At 35.9% G+C, this 18082-nt stretch overlaps 4 protein-coding genes across 10 annotated transcripts; 2 read left to right on the plus strand and 2 right to left on the minus strand.

Moving 5' to 3' along the window:
* The first annotated feature begins 58 nt into the window (after positions 1-58).
* On the plus strand, positions 59-1881 carry LOC8259965. 4 transcript variants are annotated; one of them, XR_001534840.3, is made up of 4 exons: positions 59-544; positions 829-1015; positions 1284-1376; positions 1579-1881. XR_001534840.3 is itself a non-coding variant. In XM_015715763.3 (3 exons), the coding sequence occupies exons 1-2, from the start codon at positions 169-171 to the stop codon at positions 984-986; spliced, it is 534 nt and encodes a 177-aa protein (XP_015571249.1). In that variant the 5' UTR covers positions 59-168; the 3' UTR covers positions 987-1015; positions 1609-1881. The 4 variants fall into 4 exon arrangements, 2 of the variants coding, with proteins under 2 accessions (XP_015571249.1, XP_015571248.1); XR_001534841.3 differs by having other exon boundaries at positions 1609-1881; XM_015715763.3 differs by lacking the exon at positions 1284-1376 and having other exon boundaries at positions 1609-1881.
* Positions 1882-2238: 357 nt separating this feature from the next.
* LOC8259964 (E3 ubiquitin-protein ligase MARCHF1) lies at positions 2239-7947 on the minus strand. Of its 4 annotated transcripts, XR_007215425.1 has the most exons (10): positions 7756-7945; positions 7491-7634; positions 5999-6315; positions 5722-5807; positions 5322-5468; positions 4670-4772; positions 3912-4024; positions 3487-3609; positions 2737-3354; positions 2239-2627 (listed from the first exon to the last, which is right to left on the minus strand). XR_007215425.1 is itself a non-coding variant. In XM_015715760.3 (9 exons), exons 3-8 carry the CDS (start codon positions 6225-6227, stop codon positions 3517-3519), a joined length of 771 nt encoding a protein of 256 aa, XP_015571246.1. In that variant the 5' UTR covers positions 6228-6315; positions 7491-7634; positions 7756-7945; the 3' UTR covers positions 2239-2627; positions 3487-3516. The 4 variants fall into 4 exon arrangements, 3 of the variants coding, with proteins under 3 accessions (XP_015571246.1, XP_015571247.1, XP_002513323.1); XM_015715760.3 differs by lacking the exon at positions 2737-3354; XM_015715761.3 differs by lacking the exons at positions 2737-3354; positions 5322-5468 and having other exon boundaries at positions 7756-7947.
* A 910-nt stretch (positions 7948-8857) lies between these two features.
* On the plus strand, positions 8858-10356 carry LOC8259963 (anther-specific proline-rich protein APG). Its single transcript, XM_015715746.3, has 2 exons — positions 8858-9572; positions 10051-10356. The coding sequence occupies exons 1-2, from the start codon at positions 9256-9258 to the stop codon at positions 10100-10102; spliced, it is 369 nt and encodes a 122-aa protein (XP_015571232.1). The 5' UTR covers positions 8858-9255; the 3' UTR covers positions 10103-10356.
* Positions 10357-10490: 134 nt separating this feature from the next.
* Positions 10491-18062, minus strand: LOC8259962 (mediator of RNA polymerase II transcription subunit 8). Its single transcript, XM_002513275.4, has 12 exons — positions 17725-18062; positions 17425-17549; positions 16984-17108; positions 16729-16912; positions 16367-16474; positions 16195-16262; positions 15379-15648; positions 14565-14621; positions 12940-13149; positions 12025-12078; positions 11192-11252; positions 10491-10890 (listed from the first exon to the last, which is right to left on the minus strand). The coding sequence occupies exons 1-12, from the start codon at positions 17904-17906 to the stop codon at positions 10676-10678; spliced, it is 1659 nt and encodes a 552-aa protein (XP_002513321.2). The 5' UTR covers positions 17907-18062; the 3' UTR covers positions 10491-10675.
* Between the last annotated feature and the right edge of the window lie 20 nt (positions 18063-18082).

Here is an 18082-nt window from a genome sequence, read left to right on the forward strand (position 1 = left end):
TTTTTTTTTTTTCTTTTTCTTTTCTTATCCAAATCCAAAATTCTACAAAACCCACTTTTCTTATTGACATTCTATCTATAAATACAGCAGACCAAACCGCCTTCCTCTCCCCTGTTATCCCTTTTTTTTGGTTTCTAAAGCACAAACAAAACCTACCCATTAGCAATCATGGCTCTTTCCCTCTCCTCCAAAACCTACCTTACCACAACTACTCCCTGGAGATCGCTGTCTCGACTCCTGGCTTTTCGCGCTCAATCTAATACCCCAAACCACCTCGCCGACATATCCGAGGAATCTTCCACCACCGACCCTTTGCTGCGCAAGCTGGAGGACGCCATCCATCGGATCATCGTCAGGCGGGCAGCACCCGATTGGCTTCCTTTTCTACCAGGATCTTCATACTGGGTCCCCCCACCTAGATCTACTGGCGGATCCCTTGGGATTGCTCAGTTGGTTGAGAAATTGGCTAATCCCTTGACCGATGAGCAATCTCTTTCTACCACCACCGTCAGAGGTTGGCCTTCCTCTGATTTCTTTTTTCAAGGTATCATTTCTTCATATTCTTTTTTTTTTTTCTGTTTTTGCTGCCAATTGCTGTAATGTTTCATTAGATTATACTTTTGTTGCTGTATGGTTAGGGTTTTCATTTTCCGTAATTCATTAAATTTTTTTTAAAATTTATCTTCTTTCTTTTTAAAAAAACTGGATGCTTCCTTTTATCCACGCTGTTAGTAAAATTGATGCTTTCTGCAAAGCTGCAGAGGAATCAATCAATTCAATAACTCTTCCCTCTTTTTTTTTTTTTTTTTTTCTTTAATTATATCATAGATGCATCTCCTCGTACGATTGAGGTGAAGATGACTTCCAATAAATTTGAAGACGCAAAGCCAACCTCGAATAAATCGGAGGTAGAGGCCATTTCAAACATAGAGAAGGTGGAGGCACCTTCGAATTATGTATCCCCATCTGAAGAAGAGGAAGGATGAATTTTACCCATAAATAAACTGGCATCTGGGTGAGTACTGTCATTACTTCACTTGGTGCTATCTCTGTGCTTCAACTTCATGTATCGCTAATGCTAATGTCATTTGCTGAAAGTTGTTACCCACAAGAAACATCTGCTAGTTTATTTAATTTCTGGTGAAGTCTGAGATTAAAGCAACGGATTACAAACCAAAGGAGGAATTAGATAAGCAAGGAAAAAAATAAAAATTTATGTTGCCGTGATTTGCTTATCTATTCTAGTTACAACTGAACAAAGTGACCTACTTAAATTGTGACAGTATTCCCATACGTTAGACTAGAGACAAGATATTGGGAGTTCGCCTGTGATACCAGGAGTCAAAAGTAAAATATGAGAAAAAGCTAAGTGACAGGTAAAGTCTTAAGCCTACTGCCTACATGGTGTAACCAACATTACAATTTGAGCTGAATTTTATGATGCTTTGTCACATATCATACAATATGCTTATTTGTGATAGACCTGCAGTTGAAACTTCTCTTTGACAAATTTGAATAACAGAGTTCAAGCCTTTACTAATGTGACTTTTTTATTGGATTCATAATGCTATGTTCCAGGCTCATCCAGTCTTTGTAAATTTTATGTAGAAGCAAGACTCAGAATGTAGTGGAAAAAAAGGTGTATGACAATGTGCAACAGATGCAATTTCATGAGGTAGCAATAGTTTAGCAAAAAGACGAACCTACCCTGGAAAATGTACTGGACACTGATTTGTGTTGAAGCTTTCAATCGCTTTGTACTTGTATTTATTTATATCCCCTGCAGCCCGCTGGATATTTCCCTTCTGATTTTAGTTCAGATGTCTAGCTTTTGTACCTGTACATATGCTTGTGGAATAATTGCACTAGTGATTCTCTGCTGATCTCTCTTCCTCTGCCACAACTTGTACTCATTCTCTCCTTTCTTCCAAAGCGGGCATCACTATTCAATGGCCCAAACGAGGGAAATAATATTCAATTGTTTAACAAAATGTCTACTGTTAAGATGTGGTTCAGTGTGCCCAGATATGAATCGCCCTTGGTTCTAATCAACTATATGATCGAACTACTGTTTACTAAATCTAAATCTAAATCTAAAACTACTGGGTTTATTGTTATAGTAACAAGAGAAGCGGTTCAAATTTTTGTGTGGAACCAATTCATCATATTTCATACCAATCGCAAAGGCCACAGGGTGCCATGAAGTCCTAAGATTTCTTTTATAATTACGACGTCGCGAGGAAAAAGGTATGGATATTTTCTCATAAGAATCAACAAATGTTAACAGCAAGTATTTCTCTATGGAGCTGGTTCTTTTTTTGTTAATGCACAACAACTGGAATACCGGTGTAGCAACTGTAAGATAAATCACACTTCTGGCTCTGCAGTTTGAAATAAGAAGATGCTGATAATGCATATACAGTGAGCGCAAGGACCGGGACCACCTTTCTAGCCATGATTTGCTCAATGCTGAAATTTCATGCCCAAAATGACTCCATCACACGAAAGCGGGAATTGAGAAAATTATTTAGAAGCATCCGGGTTTCTGGCTGCGGCGATGCATAATTCCATGTTCATGTGGAATTGATGACTATCCAGTACTGACCCCGTCCACCCGAAAGCAAGGCCTGGAGAAATTTGAGAAGGTCAAGAATTAGCTCTTATGTTGCATAATGCATGTTCAAAGCATCCAGGTCAAAATGATTCTCCACTCCCAGGAGAATGTAAGATACAGACAGAATACCAATGCCATTTTCTTGTGTATTTCCACTCTATGATAATGCATCAGTTGTTTTTTTGTTCATTTGGCGTTTTGGGCAATTTCTTGATCCCTGGTTGTACTGAAACATCTGGGATAGGTAGCAACTCTACCCCCTCCTATACGTAAATTCTGGTGACCTGACTCTTGAGGTAAGTGCTGGGCTGGTGGCAGGGTTCTTAAATAGAGACAAAAATAAAAACATGAAATGCACAGAGCCACAGACTATAGAAACAAGAAAGAGTTCAAAATCTACACTTGCTTTGTTTCTTCAAGAACATACTGAAGATTCTCTAACTTCCTTCTGGAAAGATGAGCAGTGCTGGAGAAGTTATAAAGAAATACAGAGGCTTACCCTCTAAATGCCATTACCTACTGAAGATTTCTGTTAGAAAGTTGGTGGGCTCGAGTAGCTTAAAAAATTGAAAATGAGATATATTATTACTTTCTAGGTCAGACATCATGAAAGCTAATGAATGGCGTTGCTAATGGTCATCAATAATTGGGAATTGGAGTGTGGTAGAGGTAGCTGTCAAGGGCTTACTGCAAGTTGTTCCGACTATATGTACATGGTGCCCATTGTTTGTAGATGTTATCTAAGCATGAACAACACAAACATTACAAGGTTAAAAGAAATCGTCGATCTAGGTTCTTTCCGGAAAGAAGAAAGAAATGACCAAAGAATGAGTGTGATATACATAAAATATGCACAAGTTGAAGTTACTCACTGAGAGCACAGTAATAAAGAGACTTCCAAACTAATAAAGGCCCAACATTCTTAGCTCTGTGACATGGGTAGCATCAAGTTCAGGGACATTTTTACTAGCTTCTCGGTCTTCTACCACATATTCCTGAAATTATGACAGTACCAAAATAACAATGCTTCAATCTCAAAGAATAGACCGTTAAAGGCAAAGATAAATAAATCAGAAACACAGAGGCAAAAAGACTGAACCCACCCTCTTATGGCATAATAGAAAGCAACCAGCATGTTTAAGGAAGGCCTTTCGTTAAGCTTGAAAATAGATATCACCCAATTTTACATAAATACAAGATAAAAGCCCAATTTTACATAAATACAAGATAAAAGCTCAAAGAGGGAGTTTGTTCTTCTAAAGAAACTACAATATGCTTTAAGAATATGATATCAGACCTTTGTTAGTTCTTGTTTGGCGAGAACATGGTAATGGCGTTCATTGATCCTCTGTCCGCATATTATGGCAATGAAGAAACCATAGAGCAAACCCACCAAAACAATAGCTAAAACTTCATGTATATAGAAAAAATAAGGGGCAGAATCAGCAATGATCATGGAGACACCATAAACTTGCATAAAACAAAAAGGTGGAGAATTTCAAATTTACAATATGCACTTGAGCCGATCATAACAAGAAAAAATGTCAATACTTAGGCTTTTAGAATCAAATCCAGGTCAACGTAAGTATTCCCACTATTTAAATGAATCATCTTTTTAAAATCTTGTACTCCATAGATAGAAGAAGGTAACTAAAAGTCCCCTATACTGTCTCTAACGGTCTAACCTGAGTTGGTAAGATTTGAAAGGAAGGCCTAAGCCAACTACCATCTCGTAGACCATTTCAGCTACTTTAAGTATATTACTCAAAGATTTCAATAAAAAGTGCAATGCACATCCAGTTAAAACTTAAGTATGCTAATGCCACGTCTTCTGAAGGATTTCTGGACGAACTTCTCTTCCATGTAGCTTCCAAAACAAATAACAAAATGTTTTATTCCATATTAATCAGACCCTTGACCCATATCACACCCAAGTGCTGCTCTTACATTGAAGTAAGGCATAGTGAACAGACTTCAATTAAGGTTACCAATAAACAAAACATTTAAATACATAATTACGAGAGAATAGCTGATCGCCTATAGGATTCTGCATACCAGCCACGGTGTAAAAGCCATAAGGATGTTCTTCATAGCCAAACATTTCTCTGAGCTCTTCTCCATAAAATTTGTAGACAAACATCCCCAAGAATGCAACAATCTGCAGAAGGATAGATTGAATTACTTACTAGGAAGGAAATATTTCCAGTCATGGACTCGAGGAATTAACAAAAGAAAATAGGGCCTAACAGATATAAGATTCCCCTATATCCATAGTTAAATGCGTGATACATTTTTCTGGAATCTGGATGTTTCAGTGTTATGGTTGAATCTGCCAAGAGAGTATGAAAATTCAATAAGAATTAAATACATGCATTATAATCTTTATTATGTGAATGGCTTCAAAAAGGAGGTTTCTAAGCATAGAAACCCAGAAAACCTATAAAATAATTTGTCCATGTTTTGATTTCCATTATGAGCAGTTTATCTAACATTGTAATCAAGGAAATATTCAGTTTCAAGAAATATTTTATGATGCATGGAAGCCTTAAAGTTTCAAATTTGTACCATGATCAATAATGCATGCTAGAACTGGAAAACCATTTTAATCATATGAAAAGATACTTCACATCAGTCAGGTTCATAACAAGGATAGTGAGCCCAAGCAAGGACGACGGAATCAATTAAGTTAATGTAATGGTTGCCGTACCAACTGAACAACTACAAAAATGAACACGTGGTCCCTGGCAACAAGAAACTGAAATTTCAATCTCAACCACCAGCGATCTGGTGGAACATTGGCTCGTAATATGAAGGAAGCCCTACACTCTGTGCAGTGAGCAAAAGCAAATCCTTCCTGGAAAGATGGTGGAAGTAAAATAAAGACAAAACTAACATAAGAAAATAGTTTTACAACCTCAAGTTGTCAAAAAAAAAAATCAACAGTTCTTAACAAGCATAATTATATGAAAGTCTCCACCAGCATGCAAAATTAAACAGCTTAGAAGGCTTTTTCTTTAATCTCAAAGTTCTCGAGAATAGTCTTCAGAAATAACAGTGATTAAGCTACTAGTCAGGCAAAACAGGTACTAGTAAAACTAAATAATCACCTTAGTTGACCTCCAGTTATCAAGACATGATCTATGAACATATTTCTGAGTGCCTTTGCAATGGCATGGTGCAATTAGGTCTTCTCCTGAAATAAATTAGCAGAGATGCAACCTAATTAGGTCCAGAAAGGCCCTAATTTATAGTTAAAATGACACTGACAAGTAAGTCAGAGACCAAAATATAACCTTAGTTTTTATCATGAAAATCTACCTTGCGAAAAGGCAACAAGAAAATATAAGATAGAAAAAGATACTAAGCAGAACAGGAAGTAAAAACCTCCGTTATCAAGGCAAATACGGCATTGTGGTTGGTCTGGATTCACTAGATGACAAGTTTCATCAACATGAACACTTTCCAAATCGTCACCATCACAATCCTGTCCAATTGATGTAATCTCACATGAAGATGATGATTCTTCAGATCGTTGCACAATGTTAGATTGGCGTAAAATGGGTTCACGTTCTGAAATATCTTCCTTTTGACTATCATTTGATACTAATTGCATTGCGAACAATATTGAATCAGCATTAAACTGTGAACGTCATTGTAAGGCCTATAGTTCCTACTGCACATTTCAACAGAAATTAGGCAACCTGCAAAATAGGCAAAAGAATAAAAGGTTACAAAGGTAAGTGAGAAGGAAATGCCACAAAATCCACTGATACTGTGTAGAAACTGTGGAATACGCAAACCTATATAAAACTATGTAATTATATCCCAATAACAAATATCAAGTGTAAGCAGTCGCCTTATACAGAATAAGTTTATCACTCAACTTAACACATAAGAATATAGTCAGGTAACTGCTGTAAGAACTCAAAGGAGCTACTAATATCACTATTATCACGACAGAGTCTCACTGCCACAAAAAAAAAAAAAAAATCAGCTATGAACACTGATCCCTCTTTCCTAAAACTTTAGGCCCCCTTAGCTCCTGGTAGGACAAAAAAAGAAGGATGGATGTGTTATGCTAATAGTGCAAGAAATACTTCATCACGTAGAGATTCATATGCGGTGGCCTCAATCTTCATCTAGATCCCTAATCTTCCAAGCTTCAGACGTATTAGGAAGTGGACCAGTGACTGAAAACGAATGTCAATACAGTGAACACAGAGGTAAGCAACACATTTCATAGAACAGGATCATGTGGCAAAGTTCATCATATTCACTTAAATTTGAGAACTTGAAGCTCAAATTGCTGACATCATGGTAGACCACTAGCATTATGTTCATAAGCAGGTGCAAGATCTCATTCTCGGTCTACTTAAACTGTGGCCCAGATATTGCTTTAGTCTTAGCCTGAAAAGAAGCCAAGAAACAATATCTTGCTTCCTGCATTCAACTGAACAGCTTCTTAATGGGCTTTCTCTGACTTGTACTCACTATTCAACTTCATGTTTACCGTCGTTGTTTACCATCAGCTGAAGGTGCTAGTTCATAAGGGAAAGGGAATATTTAAAATAGGAACTTTAAGAAAAAAAAGTAACATTATTTGTGGAGAATTGAGAAGCATCATTTGTTTCGTCTCATCTTCTCTTACAGTGAAAAGAGCTGATAGTAGGTGAGCTTTGGTGCCTAAATTCCAAATCTACCACTGCATCCTAATAATTATGGCTTATGCAGAGTAAACGTGTGCGTTCAATTGGATGTACTAATTCAAGGCTCAACGGATCATACATAGTTTTACATTACATGGTTGCAGGCGATATAAATGAACAACACATAGAGGGTTTAAAAGGAAAAGAAAAAGAAAGAAACAACTGATGACCTGGGCTTTAATTATTCATATCTCCTCTCAAAGACTACAATTCAGCGTTGAAGATCACAAAAGGTGAATACTTCTACAGGCAAAAACATTTAATTTCCTGAACATAGCAGGTCAACTGTTGGAAGATACATTTCCAGGACTAACCTGAAATCAAGAGCAGGTAACTCACTTTTGAAAATTTCTTTATAGATCATTAAGAAAGAAAAAAGGCCTAGCAACTCAAAAGAATGCGAGAAACTGTAATAAAATAATGAAAAAGGCTGACCTTAATTTACCAAATTTTGAGGATCTTCATCATGCTCTAGTAATGATAATAGTAATAATAATAATATTAATGTTCAGGTTCCTTTTAACGCAATTCTGAAATAAATCTGACAATTAGGGTTTAATCAGAAAGAAGGAAATTGATTGATTTATTGCAATGTCAATGCAAGAAAAGACAGAACTCAGCTTTGAATAGACCAAAATTAATTCATTTATAATATAAATAATTTAGCTGAGGCCTGAGGTCGATGCAGATCAGATTTAGTTAACATTTATGATAAGAGTGACAGTGCTTTTTCATATAACTTTAACAACAGACACAATATATTGGTCCACGTCAGCGAAGGAGAAGTTATTTGCTCGCCTGTTTTACTGTAGTTGGACTGTGTCGTGTAAAGTAAAACTGATATACTCTATATAATAGTAATTTTATATAATCATAAAAATAATTTTAATCATAATAATTTTATATATTATATTTTAATTTTAATAATTACATATATCTATATATTTAAAAATATATATTATATCGTATTACTATTAGTATTATATTTGTTTAGTATAATAAAATTATTTATTTATTAAATAAAAATCTAAATTCTTATTAAATTATAATTTCTTATAATAATAAATTTTATTTAATTTAAATATGTATATAATTATAAATATATTTTATCATAGTTGTGTATCAAAAGATTTTTTTTATTAAAAAGAGAAAGAGAGAAAATTAAAAATATATAAATAAAGAAAGAATATTTAATTTATAGTGAAGCGGTTAATATATATTTATCTGAATTAATATTGTATATGTGACGTCAGTTTATTTATAAATTTTTTTATTTAATTAATTATTTATTGTTCTATTTTTAAATATTTAAATTAAAAAATTAAAATCGATCAAATTAAATAAATGAAAATATCAGTAAAGATAAAAAAAAAAGAAAAGAAAAGAGTGATAGTTTTATTGGTAATATTATTAATATTACTAAATATCAATAAAAAATTATTTTATTAAAACACCAAGTTTTGTTATTCTGTATTGTGCGTAAATGTCAAGAGAGAAGAACAGTGTTTGTATGAGGAAAGAAAACATTTTTCATGTTTTACACTAATTAGTTTAGTTGAGTAGAGGTGAAATAGTTTTGTCTAAAGTTAGATAAAATAAATCAAGTTAAGTTTATTAATTACGGTAATTTATTCTTATTTGCAATTTATGTTGCTTTATTGAATTGAGTTCATCTCTGGTAAATAAAAGAAGGATGAAAAAGGAGGCGTTGGCGGTGGAGATGGCCGTCTAAGGCGCCAGATTAAGGTTCTGGTGGAGTCCAAGCACAGTCCTGGTCAAGGTTAGAAAAATGAGACGAGCAACTAACTAACATGTTGCGGCCTCCATGCAAGACCGTTAGGTTAATACCTGCAATTCAAAACATTACACTTCCCGGGAAAAAGTACATTTCACAAGAAAAAAGCAACTTTGTCCAAACCAACTAAATCCAAATCCATGGAGGAGGGAGGTCTTGTAGTTACATTTCATATGCTCAGGAATGGTTATGCTTCTCCATCTTCATCATCACCCCCAACACCACCTTCACCCCTTCCTATAAGTGTAGGACCCGGCAATCAAAAATACTACTTCACGCCGTCTCCGTCTCCGTCTCCATCCCCGCCCTTTTCACAGCCTCCTTCCAGCCACACATCGGCTGATCAAAATCTTCCCCTTTTATCTGAAGACTTGGTTCCCCAGGTGCCATCAGCATTTTCTTTGGACCGTCCGCACCACAATGAATTGGATTCTAAGAGTTCTTGCCTTCAAGACTTGTAAGCAATATTTCCTCTCTTTTACATTTTCCATGTCATCATATTTCATACTCATTTCCATGCATAATTGATACATATGGCTTTCATTTTTCTTGATTTGTTTGTTACTGTTAAATCTTGTATTATATTTTAGTACGTCGAGACATTTACTGCACTATCTCAAGAAAGAAAGAATTGGGTTCGAAGCAGCTCAGGGAACCCAATGAGCTTGTTTAAGACCCTTTTGACTGGTAGTTTTTCCTTCAAGGTTTCCCTTGAACGACGTATAACCCACCAGTCAAAGGAGTTTGCAAATCCAAAAATGATTTCTTCTATGTACTATTCAGGCACTGAAACATGGATCTGATTAATGTTTGTGAAGGAAAAAAGAAAAAAGCAAGCACATGATGGCTCTTTTCTTCTTCTTCTTCTTCTTCTTCTTCTTCTTTTCTGACAGTTTTACCCTTGGCAACTTACTCATTTTCTGTACTCGATACAGGCTTGAATGGTTTATACAGAAATGCTGCAATTGCTGTTCCAAGTCTCTCTGAATCCGTCGTCAAACACTGGAAATTCCCTAAGATTGTCAGGCACTCATTTCTACTAACAAATTTGCTGACTCCATTCAAGTCCTAAAATGTCATCCGAGAGGGAAATACAGGTGCAGAAACGAACCATTGTAACTAAAACTTTGCAACACAGCGTTGTTTTCGCAGCTTTCATCCCTTTGATCAAGCATATGTCCTCTTGTCCATCTCTGTAACTTTCTGATTCATAAGTTGGCTCTTTTATCTTTTATTTTTAATTTTAGAGTTACTCGCAGCTTTAGGTAATTGAGGTTAATAAATAATATTGGTTGTTAATGCGTTAAAGTACTGCTGAACATAATTATCCATTGTCACCAACTAATATACGTAAGATAACCACAAGTCCTAAAGAGATTATTAATCCAATGCGTCCTTCATTTCCCACAACGACTTATATGAACCCTGTTTATCGAAGCTAAATCTTAATTCCAATCGGATACAAGTAATAATTCATACTCACTAGCATCCTGTAACCATTTTATGGGGGAAACAAAAAAAAAAAAATGTAAAGAAAACAACAAACAGATATGCGGGAGTTCACTGCTGATTTTGCTGTCTCTGTTGTACGAAATTGGGGTGATTTTGTGATGCATTCTGAAGAGCTACCATACTAGATTGCAAATTCTGAGCATTCGGTGGCATATTGCCAAATGCACCTTGAGAACCAAGCTGTTGCTGCTGCTGCTGCTGCTGCGACTGCTGCGGCTGTATGGGCATCATACTACCAGGGTTGGACACTCCCATATTAAACACTGAAAGCAAAAAGTCCCAACCATATATCAGCATCACGTATCCTAACTCTAGAAACACCTGAAGTATTTGTTTGTGACAAATGCCTCGCGTTGAAGGCACTTGCCCAGTTACAGCCATACAGGCTAGTGGCTGGGAGGAGCCTAAAAAGTTGAAAGGCAAAAAAGATGGCTCCTTGTGCTTTCCCTCTATATAAGGGGAATTGGAGGAACAAAGAGCAAGAAAAAAACAGGGAAAAAAAATTAAATGCACCATCTTAAATTGATTAACATAGTTTAAGAAAAAAAAGGACGTGTTTCATACTCTGATCATTCAGAATTTGAGATGCATGACTCCTCTGGGCATTGCTACCAGTTAGTCCAAACTGCAAAGTTGATTGAACATGAGAATATGAGTTGTTAAATCATCAAGAACTCTCTAATGTATAGTATGCCAAAAATTAACATATTTGAAATCTATGGAATATTAACTTAAATACAGTAAATACAATTCGGACCACATGCATGCATCTGTAAATGCTAGAGACATCGCCAATGCAATATCTATCTGTGATGATTGATATTTCTGGTTTCTTTCCAATTAGGGACAATTAATAGTAGCATTTTATATACATGTGTCCCTGGGAGAGAGAGAGAGAGAGAGAGAGAGAGAGCACGCGCATGAGCATGTGTGGGTCTGCGAATGTGTTCGTGTGCGTCTGCATGTCAGATTGACATTTTATGAAATGGCATTCCTGCTCAAGCAAGGATGGCAACTATTCAATTGAACGAGCTTTTGCCTAGCCGAAAATGCTACACAAGTATTTGAAATAATTCAATTGGAATGTTGTCCACATGACTGGAATTATGCTACAACATACTCAGACCACAGTTTTCTTGAAACTGTCTATATAGCACTTAACCAAGACACCACTTTAGGACTGAGTTCAAGAATAATGTCACGTTAAAGTTAGTTGCTTTCCATTTAATACAGAATCTTGAGCGAAATTCTAGTGGACCAAGATCCAGCATACTTTACTGGTGAGTCCAAGATGGTAATATCTCAACAAGCAACATGTCCTTTCCTCCCACCACCATGCCAGTTTCTCTTTCGACAAGAAGAAAAAGGATGAAGACAAAACAGGCAAAGTTTGTTACCTGCATCCGTGGTACAAGTGGCTGAGACGACATTGTAGCAGACATGTTTGGAATCTATATAAGGCACGCAAATGATAGCAATAAGCCCAAGATACATAAGAAAGGAAAACAAAAATTGAAATAATAAGAATAGTGAAGGAAAAATAACTTTTGAAATAAAAATATTTGGCTGTAGACTTTAATCTATTGCACATGCATTCAAGATCGATATCCAATATGAACAATACAGAAAGATTTTCAGAAGTCCTAAAGTTGACTATGCTTATTTATGAGACAAAAGAAAGCTTACAATAACATCACTTGGACAGAAGTTCAGAAACCAAGAACGATGAAAATAGAGTCAGAGAAGTAGGATGAATTTATGGTTCACAAATACTGAAAATGCGGCAAACCAATCCGCAAAAAAGTAACTTTATGCTGACTATTATTAGAAGCTAATCAAGTGAACAGGTCATCCCATGGTTTGAACTCAGGATTTCCCATTTGGGACCTTTAGGTTAAGATTGAGTTGAGATTGGAAAGGGTAGCTTTATGATGTGGGGGAAGAATACCTCCTGTCTAATTAGTCTGACATACGCCTTCTCAGTTGCTAGCTGAACCGCAAAGTAGTAGGAAGAGGAAGCAGCCAATGGGCACAGAATAAATAAGTAGAAAGGTGTAAATAAAGAATATTATTTGAGTTTTCATGGATGTACCAAATGAAGCCAATAAAATTAATCAAATTACTCCAGGGAATGAAATTAAATGTTGATGTCTTATGCTAATAATTACTAAAAGAAGAGCCTGCATAAATGGAAGAAAAATGCAATTGATAGACTCAACCTAGTCATAATTTGACCATCACAATATGAATCAACATTCACAAACAAAGAAACAAAACAACCGTAGCTAATAAATGAAGTTAACAAATCTGACCATCTGGGTATTTGGTGACCCCTGCGCAGCATTAAACAGTGCACTATTTGCAGTCCCGGAAAACTGACTTAAATGGCGATTTAAAGGATTTCCTTGATTAAGTGGGCTTTGACCCATGCCATGCTGAACATGTCCAGAGGGCAGTTGCCTACCCTGAAATTGCTGGTGCCCTAGTGATTGAGAAAATTGCATCTGATGTTGTCCATGTAACTGATGAGAAAATTAATTTGCGCCAAACAGTTATTACAAAAGTTAATAAAGAAAAAAAAGGGACGTATAGAAAACATGTCATAGAAGGTTTTTGAAGAATGCCAAAATCAGTTCTATCACACTATGCATGCAAGAAGCATTGGTGTAACCTTTCATTGCAGCAGTATGAATATTAATAAAGAGCAAAGCAAATGGAGATATCAAATGATATCTTCCGAAAAGACATCGTAACTCAACTCTGAAAACATATTATTAATAATTTTGGTCCTCAAATGTCAAACAGGTTCTCTGGGTGATTGATGTTTTGGCTAAAATGAAATTCGATTTTCATTGACATTTCGAGTTATGTTTCTTTATTTAGAAATTAAATTCTTGAACTTTCCCACTACTTTCTTCTATTCTTTTGATTTAGAGGAGAATCCTTCTACTAGTTCAGGGATTTTGGAGTCAATTGGACAATTGGAAAGCAAGTGTTCTTGAACTGTTTCTTTGTAACTGATTTCCCCTCAAAAACAAACTAATCCTTGGTTCTTTATTTCAGGCCATGTTCTGATTTGAAGCCAATCTTTTCTAATTGAATCTTTTCCAACATGGAAGGAGAGAGATTTTAATTTCCTTTATTTGAAGTTGAATAAACATGCAGAAACAAAGGTGATATTTAGCCAACTGGATGGTTTTATCAATTTTAAGGAGGCCGTATTGGAATCTTCCAATACTGAGATAAGTTATCTGGTTAAGGTAGGTGTGGCAATGGGCACGAATAACCACAAACCCCAACTTCAGTCACTATCACCTATATTACCACCAAAATGCCAATAGCATAGCATGGTCAAGATTATTGTTGCATAAATGTGAGGATCCCAGATTTTAATGATGTATCTGATCCAGAATTTCTTATTGATCAGGTATATCACCAAGAGCAAGGACTTCTTCACAAGTTTATTTGCTGGTTTGGAGCAACAAAGATTATCTAGAGGGCATAATCCAATTGTCTAATTGTGAGATGTAAAAGATGCCTTGATTACCAAGTTCACAAACCATGTAAATGTAAATGAGTAGTAAGACTCAAAATTAGAAGATAAACCATGTAAATGAGTAGATCAAATATCAATAGAAAACATCTTTGCGCATTTCAATACAACTCAGACAAGCAAGACTTCAAAATTGGAGCAGATGCAATGTGCTCAGTACATGGAAATACTACTGTTTCTGTTCAACTATGTGCATCACTTGATTAAACAAAAAAAGGTACGGTATCATGAACTCTCTAATATTTTGACACATAAAAATGCTAACACCAGAAATACTCATAGAACTACAATGTGATTTTCTCCAATGAGGGAAGAATAAGTTTACATTAAAATATGAAAACAAAGTCAACCAAATTAAAGATGATTAGCAAACTACAAGTTTACCGGCTGAAACTTCTGCTGACCTTGTCCCTGCAAATCATGCAGCTGTGGCAGCTGGTTCTGCAAAAAAATTTAGCTTACTAGTTGAATATTGATCACAAAGAAAAATCTCACAGCAAATTTTCTTGTGTTCACTATCTGGAAATAAGTTGGGATGTGAAATCGATAATTGGAAGAACATTTGTTCAATGCACAACCCTAAGCATCCAAGTGTTTGGAAGATCTACCTTTAATATTTAATACTTGCTACTCCAAACTACTTCAAAGCCATGCGTTTAAGCATTTTGATAAAAACCTTGATACCATACCTACACAATCTTTTTAAAAAAGCAATTACGAAAATGCAAGGCTCTGATTTGATTACAGCTAAAACCAAATCCGAATAATGAGTAGAAGAATTAAATTATAGACAAAATGCTGGTGAGAGACAAAGATGGAGGCATAGAGAGAAGGCTCTGAGAAGTATTATCATATAAATTAAAATTTGATTTCTGATACAATGAGGAGAATTTTCCAATTTATTTAGAAATCAAGCCATTCATTATAGTTGACTGTCATACACTGACATGAAACTAGTTTTCCAGGAAGATTTCAAATGAACTTCTGAGAAAATTTGATATTCAAGAAACAAACATATTATTTTGTATATTTTGTTATGCAATAGCTTGAATGAGCCAAATGCCAACAACTTTTCCTGCTTGGAAAAAAGAAATACAAAAGGTACTAATACTTGAGTCAATTAAAAAGATTAAATCTCATGGCTTCTTTAGCAGTTCCAGTGTCAACTCAGCATTGGAACACAATCAGAAAACCATACCTGCCCCAATCCCTGCATTGAAGATTGTCTGAGCTGCTGAGCAAGGAGCTGCTGTTGATGCTGAGGTAATTGCATTATCTTTTGCCTTTGCTGCTGCTGCTGCTGCTGTTGGGTTTGTTGTTGAGGAGAAGGGGTGTTCATCATGTTTGTACCAGACCTTGGTGAATTGGCATATGGTAGCGGTGAAGTGGTAGTGTTGTCAAAGGAAGTAGTATTTGTACCAGCGGAAGGAGATGCAGCTGATCTTCCCATAAGGGCCGATCCTGAAGCCTGTTACAGAATATGTTAGTAAGAAGACAGAAAGATGGAAAATTTGAGCATAAGATGGGCTTCCCATCCAATGAATTTGAAAAAATCAGAAGGTCTTACCACATAAGTGTAGGAGGTCAAAGCTCTACCTGCTTCATCATATTTATAGTTGATGACTTGCCTTATAACTATTCATAATTTCAAAGACATATCTATTCCAGTTTTGATGTCTAGTTATATGCAAATATCCGTTACATGCAACAGGGAACTCATAAGTAACTGATGGTTTACACATCTTAAGCCTTACATACAGAAATGAGCAAACCAGATCTTGAGTTTGGAAAATATATGCAACAGATTAGAAAACTCATATTGCAATTAATAAGAAACAGATGGCCTTCAGCACAACTATATAAGAAGATACAAAAATAAATTCTACTATATATATATACACACAATCACCAGGTAGACTCTGCAACATAAATCCAAGTGAATCCTAACAAATGTAAACTGATATAGTGTAGGTAATTAGAATGAGACTCTTCAGCAAAAAGTCGATGATCTAACCTGTAGCAAAGGCCCCTGATTATTGATGCTATTTGATGACAAAGGCGGAGTACTTTTCATGTACATCCCTGTAAGAGAGAGTTTTAGAGAGATTACTCAACAGCATTGGGTTACTTTCAAGTATAAAATTACAAGGAATACCCGCAGTCATACAAAATTAATTGATTATTACCAGCAGAATCAGAAAAATTATGCACTCCATCACCCACAGTCAGCACATCTGCCAGATGCATTGGTAGTGCTGAAGTAATCTGCCTCTGGTCTGCAGCCATTCCAAGTCCTGAATTTATACAACATTGTGTAAATGACAAGATAAACGTATAATTATTGTCTTTCAATTCTACTACATCTTGAACTGCCTTGAATTTCTTATAATACTTCTACAGTGTCAATAATCTTCTACATTTTAGATAAAGCCTATAGAAAAAGTTCTAATGGCAAAAAGGTCAGTGCTTCTCAAGTAGGTGTTGAAAGGATCTGAAAATGAATCGAATAGATTATATGTTTATGAATATTAACACTAGAGAGCATTACCTTCACCAAAATTAACAGCAGCACGGAGTAAGTTCTCTTGTTCTTGAATTTTTGCAGCCTGAGTCTTGTCTAAAGTTGGAATAATTGTCGGTCCTTGTCGGGTACCAATTTGATAAGCTTTACGAGTATCAGCTAATACTTTTTCAGCACTTTCACAAGCTGCTGCAATCATATCAATTCTAGTCTGAAAACCCAGAAAGTCAGATCCCTGAATGCAAGTAATTTGTGGAGAATGTACTATAGACTCCAACTCACCTTTAACTTCTCAATTTGTGAGGATACAGGCAAATTTTGCAACCCCTGAAGCAATTGCTCTCTCTTAGAATTGTCATCTATTTCCATCTCCAGCAGTAGTTTTGAGGATAGCATAACTGGCAAAACTGCAGCCACAGAGTCCGAAGATTAAAATAGTGATTACTTTATAGCAGGAGAAGTAACGGGAAAGGTGTTAGGAGAGTATTAGCCAGTTGGAGAAGTCACACTCTTCCAAACCCACAAGCCGAGCATGCAGATGCATAACTTGATAGATGCATACAAACTTGAAAGGCATGAACAAATAATTGATGCTTCAGAACCTTAAAACCAGTCGGAAGTAGAGAAATACTAGAGTACGATTTTATAGGGAAAATTATCAACGGAATGTACACTACAGAATTCTAATTTCCCAATGATTGATAGTGATAAAGATGAGCATACTTGTAGCATTTTCGGCATTTACATTCTTGGGATGGACTACAAAAGCCTTGGAAACCTTCTTAATCTCATCCACGATGTTGAAAAGCTCCAGGTTCACCATAGAATATTGCCCGAGAATATCTTGCCTGTAACACAATAATCAAGTATGTTTAACGTAATGACTCTAATTAATAATCAACGAAACTCCAACAACATTCTCAAATAATTAAAAAATAAAAATCTCTTTTCTTCTTGATACGTAAGCAAAACATTAATACTTATAACATAAATAAGAACTGATAGAGAAGAAAAGATAGAAACCATTTAGGGTTAGCATTGGAGCGAGCATAGGCATCGAATTCTTCGAGGATGCGAGAGATGGCTTTGAAAAGGCTGATAGCTCTAGTTTTTACAGACTCCAAATTGAGCTGCTGTTGTACAGCGGGGTTCAGTCTCTCCGCCATCACCATCTGCGGGGCTGATGGTTGTTGGTCTTGCATCATCTCTGCGATTCTTCTCCTTCTTTCTCTTTCTCTTTGCTGACACTTAACAAGAAAGGATTGTCAAGTGAACCCCACTACTCTCCCGCTGGCACTGCCATATAAACGTTACTTCCCATATATGCCTAACTAACTAACCAATATATGACCCATCTGGCTTATAATAGCGGGCCTAACTC

This window comes from Ricinus communis, chromosome 4 (assembly GCF_019578655.1).
Source record: "Ricinus communis isolate WT05 ecotype wild-type chromosome 4, ASM1957865v1, whole genome shotgun sequence".
NCBI classification, from domain to species: Eukaryota; Viridiplantae; Streptophyta; class Magnoliopsida; order Malpighiales; family Euphorbiaceae; genus Ricinus; species Ricinus communis.